This window comes from Toxotes jaculatrix, chromosome 6, assembly GCF_017976425.1.
Source record: "Toxotes jaculatrix isolate fToxJac2 chromosome 6, fToxJac2.pri, whole genome shotgun sequence".
Classification (NCBI taxonomy): Eukaryota; Metazoa; Chordata; class Actinopteri; family Toxotidae; genus Toxotes; species Toxotes jaculatrix.
The window spans coordinates 17,177,200-17,200,161 of NC_054399.1; the positions used below are offsets into that span (position 1 = coordinate 17,177,200).

Sequence of the window (22,962 nt, forward strand, 5' to 3'; positions counted from 1 at the left end):
GCCGCAGGTTCACCTTTCAGCACACAACCAAGACAGCGCAGGAGTGGCTTAGGGACAACTCTGTGAATGTCCTGGAGTGGCTGAGCCAGAGCCCTGACTTGACTTGAATCCAAAAGAACATCTCCCGAGAATGTCTGTCCATCAACAGTCCCCATCCAACCTGATGGAGCTGGAGAGGATCTATAGAGAAGGGCAGAAAATCCCCAAACCCAGGTGTGTAAAGCTTCTTGTCTCATTCCCAAGCACACGTGGGGCTGTTATATTCAGCTGTCACCACTGATTCAATATGTGGATATAGTTTATAAAAGTCATACCTTTTTTTTTTTTTTTTTTTTTTTTTTCAGATTAGTTGCTTAAATTACTCCTCAATCTTTCCATGTCTATTGATTTGGATTAATTGTACAACAAATGTGAAAATGTAAACAACAGTGGAAACTTTGCAGAACAAAATGTAGATCACAATAACACCAGTAACAGTGCAGCAACACAGATAAAATGATAAAACTTTCAGACAACCTACTCCCAATAGGTCAACTACATGATAATGAGGCTCTCTCATACACCTGGTTTACCTGCGGTTCAGCTGAAGCTGTGCTCGTTTTTGCTCAGTAATCGGGTTTAGTTTTGCACACAGCTGCGTTTTTAACACCTGTACGTTCTGGGTCAGCTGAACCTGATCTAAGCAACAGAGCAACAGTTTCTCTAAGTCAGAGTATTTAAATCTACCAACTACATTCATGCTACTTTTTTACTTATACTCCATTGAATTAGAGATATCGCGTCACGTTGAACAGCTGCCAGACACTTAAAAAAAAAGACACACATCAGCGTAATCGTTTATTCCTTAACTGATCACACACACACATTCACAGTTCTGTCGACAGAAACAGGCCTGCTTCGCTTTTCTCCTTTATCTCCAGCTTCCATCTTTCAACCCTGATATATATATATATATATATATATATATATATATATATATTTTTTTTTTTTTTTTAAACAGAAACAGCTCTTTAGGGTCAGGTAGATCCAGTTTCCTGTCTGGGGTCTTGTGAGCTCTCTGTGAACTGTTTGAGGATGGGCTTTTACAGAAGCAACATTTCAGCAACACAGTTCTTAATAATTAGAAAGTACAGGCTGTGAAACTGCTCCAGCTTCTCATTTACGTATGTAGCTGAAAGAAATCAAGACAGCAAGAAACTCACTCGCCCAGACTCACTGAATCACCGTCATTTCCTTATTTAACTTTATACACGCGACAACATCACTGTTTCGTTTACCCTGAACTTTAATTGCTTCGAACGAGCCATAACCATCAAAACTGCCATCACTTTAAACCATCAGAATGCTACAAATTCCTATGATATGCTTAAATACAGTCACTTCATGTACATGAATCAGCTCTTTGGAGTGCAATAACACCTTTCAGCTTCCTTCCTCTGTCTGAAATGTCTTCAAAGAGGCCAAAGACGTTGTCACTGTGTTAAAACCTTGAGTATTTGAACATTTATATATTTGATGCATAAGGTATGGCGACAGACCAATAAGGGCAGTTTAATGCGACTGATATATTTGCCTTTCTCACCTAAATTATGTACATTTTCCAATCCTGTTACACATTATCAGTATGCGAGTGCAAAAACTTTCTTTTTTTTTTGTTTTTTTTTGAGATTTCTAGGCTTTAAAAAAAAAAAAAAAATCAACCGAAACATAACATAAAATTAAATAAAGATAAGTGAGACATGTAGGCAAAAGGTATTTACAATACAATTGACAAAATCACAGCGGGTCTACACACAGACGGACTGTTTAGAAAACGTTTCAACATTACCAGGCGGGTGTGTAGGCTGCAACGAGTCGGCACACAGAACAACAGTTTGACTTTACAGTTACAAAAAGCAAAATGTATGGCTTAAATGACGTGTTCACACAGCATGAAAAACGCAATTTGGATGCTTATTTATGAGATAAACTTCTATTCGTGTCTACGGCTGCGTCTACCTTTGAAGAAAAACATTTGACTTTTTTTGAACTCGTGTACAAAATAAATGATTATTGTCTTTAAACCCAGGCTGGTAAAGAGCAGAGAAAAACCACCAAGTACATGTAAAAGGCCAGTAAACATTTGATATGGTTGCTGAATTTTCATATGAAGTGTTTTCTTAGAAATGCTTCTTCATTTGAAGCTCTATATGCCCATGTAAACTTTGGCAGACTGAAAATAAATAAAGAAAAACATATTCAAAAAACACAAATTACTCCTTCAAAAATCCTATAAATGCGTTGTCTTTGTTTGATGTCGTTTTTTCGTTTTTTTTTGTTTTTTCCCTCAAGTATTACAGCACAATAAATTCTTCTTACATACAGCTGCTGCCACTTCATCTATCGGATATTAGTGCTCATTCCAATAACACAAATAAATAGTTGAATTCAGCTTATTGAATCTTCAAAATCATAAAGCTATTTTACAATGGCTTCTTCTCAATTCTCTTGCCACAAATGTAAACCAAGACAGAACAAAAATGAAAAAAAAAATTAAGGCAATCAGAACGTGTACAAGAGGAAAAAAAAAACAAACGATGGCGACAGAGAGAGGTTGCACGAATGAGGTGGAGTGTGTCTGCATGTTAACAGACAGTCTGGATCTCCCTGCAGGTGGAGGAGCAGCTCTACTTGGGAGGCAGCGGGTTGTCAGGAGTCGTCGGAGTCGCCAGCTCTTTGTAAAAGTTCTCAATCTGCTCCTTGTACATCTTCAGCACCACCGGACGCTTCAGCTTCATGGTAGGACCTGTGTAACAAGCACAGATTTCATATTGTTAAACACTTGCCTTTTTGTGTTTGTTTAAACACTGAAACAAACTCAGTTGTACGACACACTGGGGCTGCTGCTCCATCTTTAACTTGGCTGCATTTTAAGGCTAAAACCTGCGTTGTCAACGTCAGTGTCCAAGCCGTGTTTTACAACTGGGAAACTGATTTTTCGGAGAGCTCCGACATCCGACTTGGTGTTTAATTTATGGAAGAAGCACGGATGCCTCAAGTTGTTAACATGGAAATCTGTTCTGTCACAAATGAAAACAAAACATCCTTTCGCCCAGCACACTTGGCGTTCACGTCACACTCACCCAGCTCTCCTCCACCAACGGAGAAGTCCTGATCCAGAACGATCCACTTCTGGATGCGCTGAGCGTTGGAGGTTGCATTCTGGTTGACTCTGTTGATTCCTTCTTGGATGGCGGTGTGGATCGCCCGGTCTTTGCCGCCTGCGATGTCAGAAACACGCGTGGCGTTGCTGCCCAGCCTCCTGCAGAACTCCACGGCCTCTGGTGACAGCTCGTCCTCTGGATCGCCTGTCTCGGGGTTCACCTGGCACTGGAGAGACAAACGTGTTAAAAGTTTTTATTTTTATTGAATAATATTTTCATTAATATTCATTTTCTTGTTCATGTAGTTTCATGTGTTAATACAACACTTATTTTTTGAAGATCACTTTACTTGCTTCTGCAGTCAAAGGCCACTAGATGGCAGTGTTTGAAATCAAATGTCTAAGAATTTTTTTTTTTTTTTTTTTTACTGGTGATGGAAATCTCCCTCTGCTACACTATCAGTCACGATAGACATGAACTCTACTTTTAGATAAAGAGGTATAAAGATTGGATGTTTATGAGGCTCAGAGCCACTCGTGTTTTGAAATACTTGTCTCAGATACGGTGCTGCTACATCTTCAGTCTCCATCTGCTGCTTCACTCTGTTTAAAAACCTGCTGCAGCTTCCTTCTCTGGTGTTGCAGAGAAACTAAGCACACTTACTCACAATGCTGTGCTTTTTACCCCACAATAATCATGACAGCTATAGACACTTTCCAAATTTAAAATTTCACATACAAAGTCTATGAAGAGCTCATAAACAGTGATTCATTGTTATAGATTAAACTACAGCCTCTAAGTCTTTACCTTAATGGTGAGCAGCATAGACAGAAACTTCCTCTTATCTCCGATCAGCATGGCGTTGCTAATCAGCGGCACGGCCTCTTTCACCGCGTCCTCGATGGGAACAGGAGGGATGTTTTCTCCTCCAGCTGTGATGATCAGCTCTAAAATCAAATACACACACACGCAAAAGGTTAAGCAACAGACGGCTATGATCGATCAGAAAATGTGTTCTCTAAAGTGATTCAAGGCTGTGAAAAGAGAATCTACACGGATAAACAGCGAACCTTTCTTTTAAACATACACCTGTCTGAGTGTGGTCTAGCTCCACAGGGAATATAGAATAAGTACCTTTAATTCTCCCTGTGATGAAGAGGAATCCGCTCTCGTCGTGTTTTCCCAGGTCACCTGAGTGCAGCCAGCCCTCTGCATCCAGAGCCTCCTCCGTCTTCTCAGGCATGTTGAGGTAACCCATGAAGACGTGGCGACCCCAGAAGCAGATCTCCCCGTTTCCCTCCTCGTCTGGGTTGTGCAGCTTCGTCTTGCACCCTGGGATCTCTTTACCACAGCTGCCGGACAAAAACACATTTTTTTTTTCTAATTCACCATTCTCAAGCATGTGATTTGAACTGGCTCTGATTTGACGATATAAAGAAATTCTGTCTTATTACACTGATGTAAAAAGAAAAAATGTACCTGGTGAGCTTGAAGGCATCAGGGAGGGAGACGGTGTGAGGTCCGGTGCTCTCACTCATGCCGTACAGCTCGTACAGAGGAATATCCAGGCTGAGGAAGAACTCCAAAGTGTCTTTGGTGATAGGTGCAGCGCCTGTGTAGCACTTGTTGCAGCGGTCCAAGCCCAGGGCCTTACGCACCTTTTTGAACACAAGCTTTCTGGCTATGTGATAGCTGAACGGCGTGCGGCCAACTGCTCCGTTTCTAAAGAAAAAAAAGAAAAAAAAAGCCAGGGTCAGTTAGTGTGCGTCAAGACTTGGTCTTAGATTATCAATCACATCAAATATCAGGTGTCCAAGAGTTGAGAAATTATGTCTTTCTATATAACTAATATACCCAAAAATGACATGGAGGCAATACTAAAGAGAGCAAAATATTCACAGCCTTACAGCCTACAACCAGTGGTTTCATGTAAGAGATAACACTCAAGTTTTTCAAGTTTTTATTGTCAAGTTTAAAAACAATGAAACTTGAAAACACTTCATCCTGAGTCCTGTATTTTTCCAGCTAACTTCCGCAAAACTTTTTTTCATTTCCTATAAATTAGCTGTTAATTAGCTGTAGGATATTTCCAAGAAAGACCTGCCCAATTACTAAATTTCAGGGAAATGTAAGAAGTTTTAAGTAGCTTGTTTAGTTTAAAAAAACAAAAAAACAAAAACTAGTCAGTTGTGTCATAAAAGAAAAAAAGTTTGAAAAACAGACGTCGGCATCCATCAGAATTTCGAGAGACAAACAAAAATTCTCCATGACTCTGAGCTGCCATACCTTATAAATTCACTTGGTAATCGGTAAATATCCTTTAAATTGACATTTCTGCTGCATATTGGATGAATCCCATGCTTACTTGTAGTTTCAGCTGCCCTGGAAATTCTTTAGTTTCGGTTTTCAAACTAACAGGATGATCGGCAGATAAAAACACACCCTACACACATACAGCGAAATACCAGCTCTTTTTTTTTTTTTTTTTTTTTTTGTGGAAACTATGCCGAAGTCTTCTCGGAAGTTATTTGGAAATCACAGGTACCAAAGAATAAAAATGTCACGCCCACCCAAAAGAATTCAGTTCAGCAGTTTCAATATGGAATAGGAACTCCCCACCTCTGAGGAAATGATTCATCCCCATCTAAATAAAGTTGTAATTTCATAACACAAACATACTGGGTCAGCTTGGAGAGATTAGTCTGCAGACCGACATCTTTGGCCCAGGCAGCCACTTTCCTGCGCACAGTCGAAGACTTTGCTCCGACAGATTTCATCTTCTCTTGCATCTTTTCCCATACACGCGGGACGCCCATGAAAGCTGTGGGACGCACCTCCTTCAAGGTGTTTACCAGAGAGCCCTAATGAAAGAAGACAGAATACTATTACTTCCTGAAGACTTTGGATTATGCATAAAACCACATGCAGTTTGCAGCTCGCATGGAAAGAAAATGAGCAGAAAAAATTAAATCTGCCACCGCAACATGAAGCAAAGACTGTGAAAAGATACTGCATGAAAGTAAAAAGAAACAAAGAAGCCTTTGTGTAACATGCTCATGTGCATCGCTCCTCAGGATATTTCCTTAACTTTCATGGAACATCGGTAATCTGCGTCTAATCACTAATTACGACCATTATAGAAGTTCACAGCAGAACTTGCAGTTGTCTGGACTGTACACGTGTACCTAATTAAATGACAACTCAGCTTATGTTTCGAGTGTCCACATATTTGTGTAGCGTTCACCATGTATAAAGGCAAATGTTGTATCTCACCTTGAGAGCATCTGGCTGAGCGAAGTAGGTCGCCCCTCCGACCTTCATGGTGACCCAGATGTCCACCATCTGAGCCGCGATGTGGCTGAGCGGCAGGTAGCTAACCACTGACTCCTGAGCCTGGGTGGCGTCTGTCAGGCGCACGTGACGGCTGGTGGAGAGCGCGGTCCATGTTAGCTGAGGGGAAGAAGAGACGAACGCAGTTAATGTGATGAATCTAAATAGTTTTACGTCTGGGAGGTCACATGGAGACACCTTTTTTTTTTTACAAGACACAGAAACAAGGGTGAATGTACCATGTATGATTCAGTGAACTTTGGCAAGAATGAAATACGTGTGACAAAGGCATTGAGTTTTTGCTGATCCAGTTAAAATTTCCGATCCATCAAATGGCTGTAGGATAAATCTGAGGGGTTGTGAGATGACTAATGGGAAAAGCAGAGAAGAAAAAACTAATTTCGGATACTTACATTGTCATGGCTCAGCATGACTCCTTTGGGCTGGCCTGTGGTTCCTGAGGTGTAGATGAGCGTGCAGCATTGATTGGGCTTCTGGCTGGAGATAATCGCATCGAGGGGAGCGTCAGGCTCGTCACGGCCGAGCTCCATGAACTCCGCCCACTGTGGTACAATAACAAAAAAATTACTTAAATGATGCGTCTTGAGCTAAAAGCTAAAATCCTTTCAAAATCTGGTCTTGTCATAAATAGAGTGTACTTACTGTGTACAGATTGGGCCTCTTCTCTTTTAGTGCATCTTTGTACTGGATAATGGCTTTTAGGTGTGGAAGCTTGTCTTCAATCTGTGAACAAACAGAATATAATATTAGTACGTACTGACAGGGAAAAGTCAGAGATGACTTGTGTAATTTCCACACTACTGCTACAAATGTTTATTATTATTTTATGACAAAAGAAGAAGAAAAATAATTTTCTGCAGCTGGAAAAAATTTAAACTAATAGTGGACGGTGGTGAAACGGCTCCAACAACAACCAGGAAAACCAAAATTAACGTCTATATTTTTGGAAGAAACATTTTGCTCTTGCTTCTTTCGGTTTAACTTGCGGTGACAATCCAAAGTGCCAGCTCAATTCATGTAACGGGGCAAGTATTGTAAAATAAGTATGTAATATGTGCTGTAACTGGGACACAGCATCACAGGATCCAAGTCGTGTTTCTGAATAGTCCCTTAATTATATGTTTAAGAAATGGTGGCAACAAATGGATACAAATACAAATCTACTTGCTTCAGCTTATAAAAACATGCTCATTTTTTTCTGATTGTGATCACACCTGAACAGAAAACACTAGTCATATTTATGTGTGTATCATCAGTTCATAGATGTGGACAGTATCTCATTGCAGTGTACAGTAATTAATTCTGACCTGAAGGATTTTCTGCAGCTGTTTGTGGTTCTCCACCACGATGACATTGGCCTTGCAGTTTTCTGCTACATAGTGACACGCCTCAGCAGAGTTGGTGGTATAGATCCCCACAGCAAAACCACTGCAACAGATAATAGAGTCAAAGTTAGTGGTTTCCCTTTTACATTTACAGATACAGTGACGCAGGTGAAGCTCTGCTCTTGCAATATTCTGGAAGGTCTTGTATATATAAAGACCTGCTATATGAGATATTCATAGCCATAGAACAGTGAGACCTGATGTCCTAAAACCATTTCCATCATAAGCGCTCTCAACTTTGATCAGACCTAAATCCATCTGTACAAGGTTAACTTTTCTTATAATTATACTGCTTTCATTAACCTCACTCACTAGGAGACTTTAGGTGGAAGACAACGCACAAAATCTTGGTGAAAAAATTATGTACACTTGTTTGTCATGTCTGATGTTTTGTTTTTTAACTGCCTCCTTCCTAGGAATGACGGGACAACAGAAACTACCTGCCCTACCATCCACTTCTAATGGGAAGTAAGACCAGCAAGACTTGATTCAGTTGTGCTTTTGCTTTCCAGCATGATCTGCAGAAACGTAAGTCTCCTACTAACTCTATCAAACCCAAGCTGTGATTTGGTTCATCAGGACCAGTTTGACGAGCTGACGGTAGTTTCTCTCCACTGTTATTGTGAGAGTGAGTAGGTGTGGTAATCTGGGGAATCCGCACACAGTATCAGTGTGTGTGTGTGTGTTTAGGCTCCAAGAGAGGAATTGAATGTTAGCACACAAGATAAATGTATGTACTGATCCTCTGAGTAACAAAGTGACTTCCCTCAATGCACTCTTGTAGTCAGCCCTCCAAAAATTGCTGTAAATGGAAAAAGTGTCTCTAATCACGGTTCAGTTGGACAGATGGCAAGAAAAAAAACTAATGTCACACAACAGATGTTTCGTGATGTAAGCAGCTCAGCTGCAGCGAATCTGTCCTTGACCAATCAATGGGTGAGGTTCTTAGTTCGCTGCAGGGTTTCGGTTTCTCAGACGGAGTCGATTTCTTGGTCCCTTTTAGCTCGCTAAATGAAGAGCTGCTAAGAGGTTTCATTTCTGCTGAGGCCATTCACGCTGGATATTTATGCAATCATGAAAACAAAGGGGCTTATCATTACAGTTATGTGATAAGTTTCAGTGGTAGAAAAAGTACCCAAAACCTTTAAATAAAAGTACCAACACAGCAATGTATAAATACTCCATTATACAAGTAAAAGTCCCGCATTCAAAAGTGTAATTAAGTAAAACTACTTGGATAAAACCACATTGTTTCTTTATACTGATGAATCAATGTCTGATCAGGAGTTTACTGCTGTAGCTACTCAAGCAGTTAGCTAGTTCAGTGCAGTGGTTAGGGTCAGCCCCCGTTACAAGGAGTCACTATATTTGAGGGGTCATAAGATGACCCCCCCCCCCCCCCCCCCCCAAAAAAAAGTTTTGATATACAAATTTATATCCGGTTTTTGCTCTTTGGAAAATGTATTTGGTCCTCAAAACGATTTCTCTGTGAAATAAAGTGGAGCAGAAGTATGAAGTAACTTAAAATGGCAATATTCAAGTACAAGTACATCAAAAATGTACTTTAGTACAGTACTGGAGTAAATGTACCCAACTGCTTACCGTAGTTTTCACCACTGTTGTCCCTCAGCTTCCTGTTTAGCATGGCGCTATAATTAATCAACCATGTGAAGAGGCTCTGTGCTGAACTGGATGAGATTCAGTGTTGTGTCACTGTGTACTTGTATTTCAAGTCTTGGATTGCATCACTCGGACATGCACATAAACAAATTAAAACACACACACACGTATATACACGCACACTCAATGCCCTGAGTGAAGGAACATTGACCTCGTCTCTGACAGTTACATAAACTCACTAATTTAGAGATGAAGATGAAACTCACCCTGCCAAGATGGCTCCAATGTCAGCAACGAACCACTCCACCGAGTTGAAGCCCAGGATGCCGACGCCGTGGTAGCGCTGCAAACCGAGCTGTAAAAAGATAAACCCATCTTCTTCAGTATAAACAAAATAACAGACTGTAAAAATAGCAAATAACACTGGGATATCCTGCATATCCAAAATCAGTGTTCAGCTTCCACTTAATCATTTAGGAAGTTTTCATGTTTGTTTTTTTTTCTTTTTCTTTTTTAGTCAAAGTATTTTTTAATATTTTCTAGTGACATTTCTGACTTTAACTGACAGGTAACATAGGTCCTTGACCAAGTTAATGTTTCCTTAGTTAGAAACATGCAGTGTAAACATTGCTGTTGTCAGGTGAAATCTGAAAAAAAAAATTACATATCTATATGTTTTAAGATGAAACTTTAAGTTTCAGATGCAAGTTAGGACCAAAAAAAAAAAAAAAAATCGTGTCCTCGTCTCATGAAAAATGCACTGATATCAGTCTAACTTTAAGTTTGTCTCTCTTCCTGAAAAATTTGAAGAGCAGATCTGCTGATCTACAGAATGATCAGAGCTCTGGGCTGCCCAAAGCACATTGCCACAGCAGCTGTTACTATGGAAGCAGCTATGCAGGCAAACATACACAAGGTAATTAGTACAAACTGATACCAACCTAGAAACAGCAGTGAGTTTTTTTTAATATAACTCATAAGGTCTTTAATAACAGTAGTTGGAAAATAATATGAGGCTTGACATCTGAGGCTCAGCTCCTGCAGATAGGGACATAACCCCAGTGTTGACCTAACAGAGCTCAGAGTCGGGTTCAGATTAGTTTGCGTGTTCACTGTACAGAGAGACGTGTGTCAGTATGTCAGTCTCCATGCTGACTAACAGTGTTGAGTTTCACAATAAACAATAACATGCTCTGTCCTGTGTGAACAGCTGAGGCCTGTCCTAAGCTGCCTCCCTGTCTGGCTGACATTTCAGCCCGACTCCTTCGTGCTGCGCCGTGCGTCGTCTAGACCGACTTGGCTTGAAATCAAGTGCAAGACTTCAAAACAATGACAACAGAGTCGACTGTTTAAAACCAAACAGAAATCTTAGAACTTTTGATAAGGAGGGACAACGGTCGTGAGGGTGGATAGAAACTAAAGTGCTTTTGTCTGAGTAAGAGTATTCACTGTACAGATAATTCTCTTGTCACTCGTCATTCAGGTGTTGTGTAATTGAGATGTTTTTGGGGAATTTCTCTAATTGAGCAACGCCATGTGGCAAATATATCCACCCACGAACCTGCAAATGTTTAACTTTTCTGGGTGTAAAAAAAAACAAACTTACATTTCACAGAGAACTTAATATAATCTGTTATATAGGCCACATATTAAGCATCAGTCACTATGTGTAGGAGCTGCAACTAATTAATTCTAGAATAACTTCTTTGTACGGTTGCAACTAATGATTATTTTCATTATTGATTAATCTGACTATTATTCCAAACGAGCTGTTTAGTTGTTTGGTCTAGAAAATGACAGAAAATTTGAACCTATGAAAAAAAAAAAAAAAAAACTACCTTGAGGAAGCTCTTGGCGGCGGTGCGGCAGTCCTGGTAGTAGTCTTTGTAGTTCAGGCTCTTCTGCTGCTCGCCCTCCTTCCAGCTCAGAGCTGTATAGTCACCAAAGCGCTCCACGGCTGAGGTGAACATTTGGTTGATAGTGAGGGGGGGTTCAGCGGCCAGGCCAGAGTCCTCCATCCTTAGCTTCACCTCCGCATCGCCCTGTGATGTCCACAGGCTGGGCTCTGCTGCTGCCGGCACCGACAAGGAGTTTGGGCGCTGAGCGTTCACTGGAAGACAGGAAAAAAAGTGCGTTCGGATAAATGAGCGAAGGTTTGTCAAAAAGCTTCAGGGACTGAACTTTTCACTCCACTGCTTTCCAAAAAAACATCTGCTGGATTACCCTCTCATCTCCACGTGAATTTCAACCTGCATGACAAACACCCTGCATTTGTCACATTAGATGGGATACAATTCGCCCTCTGGCTCCACATTAAAGTTACAAAATAAGCATGGACCAATGAGCAAATGAGCGAGCCTAATCTGAGCCCTTGGCAAACGTGCCAGGCTCAGTCACAGAGGATGAACAGCGATCTCCAAATGAACAGCGGTAAGTCATTACTTCATTACTTCAGGTTGGCTAGGTTTCAATCTGATGATTTATCAGCTAATATGAATTTTGTTTACATACTTCTAACATAAATGAAAATGTATATGTTTTAGGTTAGGTTTTTTAAAAAAAACAAAAAAAACATACATTTTCAGCTCAGCTGTTATGGTAAAGGTGTGTGGTGTAAGAAGAAATATTAATCTTAAGTTGTTTTAAATTTTTGTTAAAGAAAAACTATGATTTATTATGACTTGTTGGGTCATACAGGGTTGTATTTTAGTAGTCCTGGCAGTTGGTTTTATTGGTTATGATAGCATCTGCTGAGACCTCAGAAACATGAGCTGTCAGATGATCATAAAAAAACTTTGTTAGTCAAACTTACCTGGAAGAGAAAACAAAAGTAAAATCACAGAAAACACCCATGGATTTATAGACTGACTGAACAATTTCTTATAGTTGTTCACACGCATAGTTTTCATTTTCAGTGCCCTGCCCTTCAGTTTTAACCCTAAACAAAGTGGTTTAGATTAACTGTTGCTTTGTTTACAACCCTTATGATCGTCTTGCCTGGTTGTTTCTTGCCTAACTGGACCTCATTTTTGTGATGTCGCCACTTTCTGAAATCAAGTACAAAATCACCATAAGCGACAGAATCTATTGCCAGAGCTACAAAAATGAAAGTTGTCAATGAACAGCAGATTTCCTTGAAGGAAAACTAATTTTTCATGCTGTGTTTCTACAACCAGGAAGAAAGATGTGTCACTGACCCAGCGGCCAGCAGGATGTTTTGAATATACGATGGGGTCATATTGTGGACAGAGGAACTAAAGGATGGCGGATTTATGACCAGATGCAAGCAGCTTGTTATCAGCACAGAGAGCTGTTAGTAGAGCAGGACGGTCAATCTTTTACCATGGAAGACTCACCCAGCAGCAGAGATGATGGTATTTCAATTTAATTATGTTTTACTCAATAACTTTACATAAAAAACTGAGAAGATGATTTTATATATATGTATAATTTATATATGTATATTCCTGTGAAACCAAACCAATATAATAACTTGTTTAAGGGAGTTACTGCTCCACCACCATGATTTTTCATGATAGTTATTATTAGTAGTCAGCCCTCATGTCATAGTCCAAGATGAGCTTTTCAGAAAGTTAACAATAAGTGGAATAAGTGGTGCATGTACCAGGACTTTTCCCTCAGTGGTTTAAGCAGGAAGGAATGTCAAAGTGGAGTTTGAAGGCAGGAAAAGGAAAGTCAAGTTTGTTCTGCCAAAGAATGTGGACTTCTTTCACTTCTGTTTGGTCTGCTTCCTCTGGAAAAAAAAACACATTCACTAGTGCTGACTTCAGCGACTAGAGCCACAGTGACCGGATCTAACATAAGAATATGAATGAGAGCCTCATTCTGTCTGTAGATCACTGAATATAATTTTATTTTAATCCGACGGCACCTCCCTCACAAATGTTAGAGTTTAGGGTGGGACGAAGAAAGAGTAAACACGTGGATTTCCTTCAGCCCTCACCTGTTTGTGTGTTTGAGGTCTGCCCAGCAGGGACCTCTGTAGTCTTGGTGCTGCTGGTGACTCCATTAGGGGCACCAATCTCCTCTTCCCTTTCCCCTGTGGACTCTTCCTCTGAAGACTCACTAAAGAAACAAAGAGGACAAAAAACACGTCACTTAACACACGTGAATGAATTCCCAAAGTGACTGTTCAAACTGCCAAGTCCTCAGGAATAATCAGAGGAAAATAACCTGACCCTGCACTAAGTCATAAGGGAAAACTCTGGCTCTCGACCCACTGCTAAACTCATCATCACCCAGGCAGCACATGTTGCTCACCTTGACTATAGACCTTGCAAACACTCATAACTCAAAACTTTAAGTTTATATCATTATTACATTAAATTAAAGCTTCAAGGATGCGGCAGAAGTGATTACACTGACAGGAATGTAATACAACACAGAATGAGACTGCACACTAGTATTATGTCAAACACTAGTGAGATCTGAGGCTTCAGCCTGGGTGGGTGGCTGTTATCTGCATCCTGTAATTTCCCTATCATCACACCCATATTCAAATCTTAGTAAAAAAAATCTCACTTGTAAATATTCCTTTAGAACCTAAGGTACTTTTATTTCATTTATACTCACTGGATTTGACAATTATTTAAAAGCAATACAATGTCAACTCCAGACTCATCAAAGGTATGATTTCAGAATTTTAGAGGCCTGAAGAGGTAAAGCATTTTGTATTTTACAAGGAAAAAAAAAGATTAGCATCTTCTAAATTAAACACAAATTTATGGAGCAGAAAAGCATGTGTTCTTTTTATTTTTTAACTTATATTTTATTATGTGATCCCTCAGATTCATCTTCTAACTCCCTGGTTGGGTACCAAAGCCCTGGAGACAGTGGTGTCAAGGTGGTTTTGTGTCTTTGTGTGGACATACTTGGCTGTATCCACAGCGACGTCATCAAGAGAGGCTGCGCTGTCTCCTGCACCACAGGAAGACTCCAGGACGCTGTCTGCTCTGGGAGGCTCCATCACCACAGTTTCAGGAGTGGGTTCACACAAGGTCACTGACGGGAGAGGAGAGGAGAGGAGAGGAGAGGAGAGGAGAGGAGAGGAGAGGAGAGGAGAGGAGAGGAGAGGAGAGGAGAGGAGAGGAGAGGAGAGGAGAGGAGAGGAGTGGCAAGGCTTGTTAGCTATATTTGACAAGAACATCCACAACGAGGAAACAGCTGAAGAGGGTAACTAAGAAAACAACACAAACCAGATCTCAATGTTGTATCAAGTAGTTTGTCAATAAGGAAAAACTACATCAAGAAAAATCTCCTAAGGGAATGAACAAACATTTAGACATATTTTGTAATGTGTGTAGTGTCCCATTGCCTGTTCCTGTTTTGTGCTTTACTGTTAATATGTAAGCTGAGTGAGGTTGAGTCGTCTTTCTGAGTTTTCCTTTTTAAACAAAAAACATGTTTAAAAATAACAGCTACCAAAAACAGCTACCAAGCTAGTAATTCTGCAGTTCTAATAACTAATACTAGGCCAGTTATTGCCAAGTTAAAGAAACCTGGATTAAATCAGGTGTTTATTTATGAACCTTCTTGAACAAACTGGGATGTAATGTTGAACATTAGCTTTGAGAAGATACCTTATGACTTAAAAAAAACACTGGTCTAATTGCAAGACAGTAAGTAACACCAGCGTGTGACAGCCAGCAGCTTGTAGTACTCACAAGACTCACACTCAGGTGTGAGTCTTGTGAGTACTACAAGCTGGGGTTATAATTACACACCCATCCATGTTACTGGCTCTTGTGCAGGTTTCAGTCTAACATCAGTATTCAGATACTTCATCAAGACGTCAATGACTTTAAATATTAATGACATATGGTAACTCACCTCTGCTGAATGAATACAGAAAAGGCAGAACTACAATGGGCAGAAACACATAACATGCTGACAGGAAATCACTCAATAAGACCACTATGTTTAGTTTTGTCTTGCTTATCATCGACCTTTATAGCTTACTTTATGAGCTGCTGAATAAATACTGTCTTTGCCTATACTATGGCTGATTCGTTGACAAAATTTGGTTGTGTGGCAACAGTGTGGGAACGTGTGGAGCCTAGCTGCCAAAGCAGAAAGCCTGCAGATATCATTGTCCTTCTATGAATAATGGACAGCCTTTCGTGTCAGTGCTTGGTAAACAAACACCTTTTTTAAGAAGAAAAAAAAGACATTGCTCCACCCTTTCAAAATTGAAAGAAAGCCATGAAAATGAAAAGAAATAAATATGATTATGAAATTAAATTTTGTGATATAAGAGCACAAAAGACAAACAAAGCCTCATCCTGCATCACTTACATTTCAAAAGAGCTGGGAGAGAGAATCCACCTTTGCCTTTGCTATTACCTCATCGCAGGAACCATGTCAAAACCTCCTAAACAATAAACCATCAACACTCGACCACCGTCAAACCCACGCCTCCATGACACTCCCTCCCTCTCTCATTCCATCCTCTGTTGTTGTCTCCACCCTTCTCTTTGGTAAATCACAGGTCTGGCATGTTTAGTTAAGGGCCCTGAAAATACGTACCAGCGGCTTCGTCTCCCTATTGTGACAGGAGCCTATCATGGCTTGCCTGTCAGGGACAGATGAGCAAGTGGAAAGAAACAGGCTCCAGAGAGGTCAGAGAGCAGGACTGAAAATATTTTCCATCTCGCTTTAGAGCTTGACACATATCTGCCGACCAAACCTTCCAATATACAATTACAGAAACAGGTTAAATGGATTATTCCATTTGCATGTCAAATGGTAGGAATGAAACTGAAAATTCTACTTTAGTCAGTTGGCGAGCAGCCAGCTGACCCTGGATACTTCAGCTTGTTACTAGTTACTTCCAAGCAGACATATGTCACAGGCTGTTCTCCCCGCTGCTCTCACGGACATGTGCTAAGCTGCTATTTTATTTTGCCTCTTCTTTCCAATGCAGCTGCAGATTCCTCAAGAAGACAGCTGTTGGTGGATGTGGTTTTACTAACAGTATAAAATGGAAGATAAGCTAAGGGTGGAGGCAGGCAGGTCTGGGATGAACTGGGGTGTGATGGGGGTCATTGTTTTGGTCTTGGGATGGGGAGGGTGAGGGGTGTGACACTGAACTTGAGAAAAGGTCTTTGATATCAGACTGTAAAAAAAAAACCCTGGGCTATTTTTTGCTTGCCCCCTTTTTATTTCCCCTTCTTCCTTTCAAACACTATGTCCATTTTGCTCTGATGAGCTAACATCACATGAACCCAACACGTTTGGATCAAAAATAAAGGCATGCCACTGATTTAGCTCTGGTGTGGCAACCCCCCGCTTCTTGACAGGCAGTGACAAATGACTTGCACTATCAATCACTGGTCATCAAGTCTTACCGTGCGATTCATCCACTCCCTAAAAATAACATCTCTGCCCGGCTTGTTGTGGTACACTATCACTTTCAAATTTAATTTCATCAATTTCTTTCAAGGCTGAGGTTTCCTGATATCACCCATGTTATAGGTTTTTACCTATCCTCACTTATGACCCCTGCACCAGCTTCTCCAACTCTCGAATTTCTAAAATGTAAGAAAGTATTGGAAAATGCCAATTATGGTTTCCTAGAATCCAAGTTGGTGTTTTCAAATGTCTCATTTGTCTCACAATGAACTGATTATCAGAATAGCTGCAGATTCATTGTCTATTAATTACTGTTATAGCTCTGTGGGGCTACAACCAAATATCATTTTCTTCATTGATTAATGGTTCAGTGTATGAAATGTCACAGAACTGTGGATAAGTTCCCATCACAATCATTGTTTGATCAAAAGTCCAAAACCCCAAAACATTGTTTACAGAGATATACGACAAAGAAATGCAGCAAATCCTTTCAAGTGAGAAGCTGGAAGCAGCTTTTCTACCATGCTTGCTTGAAAAATGACAGAAACGATACATCGGTTATCAGGGCAGCTGCCGATTTGTGGAATTTCAGTTCCACATTCTTTTAAGCCAAAAAAAAAAAAAAAAAAAGAATTTTTGTTCAGCTTTTCTTGCACATTTTTGTGAAGCTTGTCATGTGGCAATACAACTCACGCCAAGGATGATTTATCTGGTGGATTTAGCACTGCGTAAACTGACATCATTACTGTAATCAGGAGAGGATTATGAATGTGGAGCAGTGTCTGGCATAGCAACAGCTGTTCCATTCAGACAGGGAAAATGCAGCAACAGTTGGGAACATGGCACTTAAACCTTTTATGTTTCATCATGTCTTCTCAAAGAAACCAAGAAATGATCATAGCCCCATGCTAAACCAAAAACGTGTCTGTCCCAAACCAAAAACGTGGTACTCTCCCCAACATGATACCACCATGCCTGCAAACTTCTGTTAGGTTAATCCCCTGTCAAACTGAACCCCACCCCTACTTTCGGTTTTGTCTCACGCTGTGTCTCCTTTTTGTCTAAGATCCACTTGACTATCTCAACCTAATATTCAAAACCCAAGTGAATTCCTACCAATCAATCCTGTGAATGATCTGCCTCCTCAGCCAGCTGCTGCCTCTGAAAATCACCCCCAGTGGAGCAGTTTACGCCTGGGTGTAATCCTCAGCATCCTCGCTGTACAGTTACCAAGCCATATTTAATAGTTTTGTTCCAGTTCCAAATATCTAGGAGCCGGTTCAGATCTTTAATAGAAAAATGGGCCAAGGCTTTAAAGGCATCTCTTTAACGTTAGCTGTCATCTGGCAAAAACACACACATCTGCTGGTTGGGCTACACCCAAGAAATCAGCTCTCCGAATGCTATCATGAGATGCCATACATCATACCTCTCACAATTATTAAATCTTAGCTTTACCGATTCTTATCAAGCTGAAGAACTAGCGTTTCCTGATGTTAAAGTAATGTCAGGAAACTGGTTAAGCCGGGGAATCAGACATTTCCAAACCGAAAAAAAAAAAAATTAAAGGGAAGAGGACTACATCTCAGCCATATGAAATGAAAACGTAAATGGAGCTTAAGTACTCACATTGCATCGCTGGAAACTAATTCTTTTCCTGTGTCGTGTTTTTAATCGTTCACTTTTCCTCTTCCCTTTCTGTAAAAACGCCGTGTGGCTTCAGTTTGCCGCTAAACACACACACAAATAACACCAACCGCCCACTGTATCTACAACTTGTGCCGCCTATCATTCATTTTCGAACACCAGCCGGCTCAGTCGGTTCCTCCCCCCTCTGGAAACCCCACCCAGACTTCTTCCGGAGCTCCCCGCCCCCCATCACTATGGCAAAGAAATCTGATTGGTTGAAATTGCTCACACCACAAGACCCATTTTCTATATAAGGCCACGCGAGCCAAATGAATGGGGGGGGGGGGCGGGGGAGTGACTATGACGACACAGGAGAGCCAAGATGTTAGAGTCGTTTGTTTTTATCCTCGGTTTGAACCGGCGTCGGATCTCTGAATCTATCGAGTATTTCTAGTTTACCACGAACTGTCCATCTTTTAAGCCACAGGAGTGCAGGGCACACTAAAATGATATGCTAAGATCAAGTAGAAATAAAACGATAGTTTGTTTAATTAGTTTTGTTAGATTAGTTTGTTTAATGCATAAAGACCAAGAAGGCAGAAGAAGAGAAAAGCTTTTGATTGTATTGGACTCCTGAAGACAGTGTACCAGTGTAAATTCAATTTGCATCAAACTCGCAAAATACCAGTAGAAAAGTTCGGTCATTTTGGGCCAGCATTCGGACATATTACAGACACACACACCCACCCACCCACATTCACTGTTGACAGATGATGCTATGAAACTCAAACCCATCCCCCCACAGAGATACTCCCAGCGCGCACACAGTCAAACGCACGCTGCAGATATGTCGGCTGAGGTTACTATCGGACAAAGCTTCTGAGGCAAGATTGCAGGTGCAGCTGTGTTGGCTTTGCTTTATGACTTTCCACTGGCTGAAATCATCCTTATGCACGCTGCAAAGACGCCAACATCATGTGACCTACATAATTGAAATACTGCGCAATGATCTTGCTTCTTCTGTCTTCCTTAAACTTAAACCACTGAGAAAATAATGATTATTTTCATTATTGAATCATCTGTAGATTATTTTGTCATTTAATCAACAATTCGTTGCAGCTCAACACATTTTAAAATAGCAGTGGTAGAATGTAACTAGGGTAAAAATTTGAGGTAGGCCTATCTGTATTTGTAATACTAGACACTTTGTACTACAATCATTTCACAGTACCACCCTCCCACCCCAAGGTCTCAGATATAGGACTTGCTGCTTTCCCTTGTCTTAAACTATAATAAACTGAATAATCTTGGCAATAACAATGGGCAAAAAAAGCTATTTCATTTACTTTCAACACTTGAAGTACATATTGGTGACAATACTTCCATACATCTAGTCAAATAACATTTTCAGTGCAGGACTTGTAATGGAGTATTCTTACAATGAAGTATTATCACTTTTACTCCTGTACAAGATCTGAATACTTGCTCCAACACTGCAAAATAGTATCCTAGTACAGTGGATGCTGAAGCACATGAAAGATATAAAAACGTTTCTGACTGCATCACAAAAGTTTAATTTTTTTTAAAAAAATATCTAAACCAGTGAGTCACAGAGTGACCAGCAATCTACTGCCGATGGACTGAATTTCTCACAATGTAATCCTGCTACTGGAAAACTCACTACATTGGTTGCAAACCTGATTTGAACCTTCTGACTGAAAATCAAAGCTGTCAGCCAGATCACACAGCCTGACAAGCCAGTCCTGTACTTCTAGTATGTCTAGTTCTACATCTTCTGAGCAGTGACCTGATATGCTGGGTACTGAAACACAGAGAGCAGGTCTAGAGAGAAAATGATTGCAGAAGAAGAAACACAATTTAGAGCTCTGTCCGTAACAAAAAATGTTTGTTGTGGGCAAACATTGTACTTCTGTATAACTGTGAAAACTGACAAGAAAAAAACAGGTCATGGCCCTTTGTAAACATGCCTGTATCTGTGACGGAAGTGTGGGTGGGGATTCACAGCAATGTGGACATTTCATTTTTACACTTGCTGCTACAAATTAGTCAATTAGTTAAGAAAGAGTCTCATTAGTGGGTTACATTACAGGAATTTCCTTAAAACAATATCCCCTAAATTCCTGCCACCACAGTTCAGTAGGTCAAGTAGTTCAGTAGTTCAAACGGAGAGCCTGCAAATTTCCCCCTTGAGAAGGAAAGAAAGAAAAATATATTTACATATACATGCATGTGACAGCCATTTTTTTCCTGATATATATGATATTCTTTTTGTCATGTTGATTTTAAGAGCAGTCTTTAAATATCTCATGTTTGTAGATGCTCACATGACTTACACAAAATGTGTGTCATCACTGCTAATATAGAAAGACCTCTCTCAGCCAATTGCCACGAGAGCTGAAATTGCAGAGCTACCACACCACAGCATCACATGACAGCTAGAGGCCGGCTGATCCGGTGTACCCATGCGCACAAGCTGAAATGCTGCAGGATGTGTCTAGTGTTGATCCACGCTGCACTGAGGTTACTGCCGGTCAATGACATCTCTCGTACCACGCTCTGCTGAGGTGGTGCTATACTGCAGTGTCTTTATCAATTTGATCAAATGTTGAGCTTTGAATTGACAAATTACTCAACATTTACACACAGGCGATCAATAAGTAGACTTTTTTCTGATATATAAATATGTATAGCACTAAAGTGAACAACAAATAAAAGGGAAACACATAGTTAGTGGTGGAAGAATTACTCACATTTTACTCATTAAGTAAAAGTAGTAATACCAACTGCACTGTAAAGATACTCATTATGCATGCTCATTATGACCCATTTCAGAATATTGCATATATATAATTGGATTGGATAAATGTCTACATTATTTTAATGTTGCAGCTTATGAAGGTAGATAGAATTTAAGATAGAATTTAAATTCCTGTATATACTGCTGGGTAATGTGAATATCCCCATGGGGATCATAAAATATTAACTAATAAATCTTAACATTATAACTTATTTGTTGATCATGTTTTGTTATTAATGCAGCTGAGTAAAAAGAACGCTGTTTTCCTCTGAATTTTAGTGGAGTATGAGCGGCAAAAAGAGGAAATACTTGTACTAAAGTACAAGTACTTCAAACTATACTTGAGGACAGGACTTGAACTTAGTTACTTTCCACCACCAGTACATGCCGCTTCCACGCAGAACACGTTTTACTTGTTCTATTAAAAAAAAAAAAAAAAAAAAAAAAAAAATTAAAAACTACAACTTCCAGAAGGCATTGACGGCTTAACAATGGAAAAGCCTCACGGGACATGTTTTTGTTAAACGCTAACAGATTTGTAGTCGTTTTACCTTGGGTAAAATGAGGATAGCTTCCAATTAAAGCATCTTGTACAGATTTACAAACCTATTTAGTGTGGACTGTGGACAGAAAACAGAAGGTATATGATCCAATGGCTCTGGAGAGAAAACCAGCTGAGGAACAGGCGGTGAAGGGGCTCATCTCCCCGTATCAGCTCCTGCTACTGCGCCTTCGCTTTTCGATGAGGGTCGCTCCCTGGTTTAGTGGGAAGAAAATTAGTAAATATTCTAATAACTAGTTTAAAATAAATAAATCAAGACAAAATGATAACCCATCTTCGTTAACAATTTAACTTTAAACTCTCAGACTATGCTGCTTTTTATTCTTAGCAAACGGCTTGGCGGTGTGGTTTCATTTAGGAACAATTAACTTCAATCTAAATGCCACATACAAAAAAATACCTCACTAGATAAAGTCAGTAACATTAGGCTTGGTGCTTGACTGATGTTAAAATAGATTGATCGATGACAAGATTAGCTCCCGATAATCGATAAAAGGTGGCATAACTTACCGCCAAATGAGGCTCTCTCTTCGTTTTTCACGGGGAACGTATCTACCTGTGTGTTGGTGTCAGCGAAAGAGAAAGGTGTGAGCACTTACTTAACTGGCGGAGTCAAATTCATGGCGAGTTGGGCTGAACTGCTGCTGCAGCAGCACCTGCTGAAGTCACCTGTCTTGTTTTATAGCTCCGGCACAACACAATCACCTTGCACACTCACACTAGAGCTGATCCGATTAATCGTTAACCGTTGACTGTTTTTGCAGCAACAAAAAAATAGTAAGATCAGAAAGAGGTATGATTACTCTTATTTTGTCTTGTATCCCCAATATTTCAGTGAAGCATTTCAGAGGGCAACCTGATAAAGTCAGGTCTTTTAATCTGGCACACTATGTTGCGTCACAATATAGACATATGCTGCCACCATGTGCTGAAGATCTGAAATGCAGGAAGACAAGGCCAGTTGCAAGACTTGCAAAACATAAAAAAAAAGAGAAAAAAATCATGTACAATAGAAAAAACTGAGCTGAGAAAACTGTGCCAAGGAATGCACCATAGGAGCCTGATTATAGATGAGTTTAAGAT

The 22,962-nt window shown here is 40.2% G+C and overlaps 1 protein-coding gene across 2 annotated transcripts; it reads right to left on the minus strand.

Moving 5' to 3' along the window:
- Nucleotides 1-1,519: 1,519 nt before the first annotated feature.
- acsbg2 (acyl-CoA synthetase bubblegum family member 2) lies at nt 1,520-22,467 on the minus strand. 2 transcript variants are annotated; one of them, XM_041040551.1, is made up of 16 exons: nt 22,390-22,467; nt 21,924-22,073; nt 14,392-14,521; nt 13,464-13,585; nt 11,338-11,609; nt 9,766-9,854; nt 7,802-7,922; nt 7,137-7,217; nt 6,887-7,036; nt 6,417-6,593; nt 5,823-6,004; nt 4,623-4,865; nt 4,278-4,495; nt 3,951-4,090; nt 3,123-3,369; nt 1,520-2,785 (listed from the first exon to the last, which is right to left on the minus strand). In XM_041040551.1, the coding sequence occupies exons 3-16, from the start codon at nt 14,484-14,486 to the stop codon at nt 2,667-2,669; spliced, it is 2,256 nt and encodes a 751-aa protein (XP_040896485.1). In that variant the 5' UTR covers nt 14,487-14,521; nt 21,924-22,073; nt 22,390-22,467; the 3' UTR covers nt 1,520-2,666. The 2 variants fall into 2 exon arrangements, with proteins under 2 accessions (XP_040896485.1, XP_040896484.1); XM_041040550.1 differs by lacking the exons at nt 21,924-22,073; nt 22,390-22,467 and adding an exon at nt 18,500-18,647.
- Between the last annotated feature and the right edge of the window lie 495 nt (nt 22,468-22,962).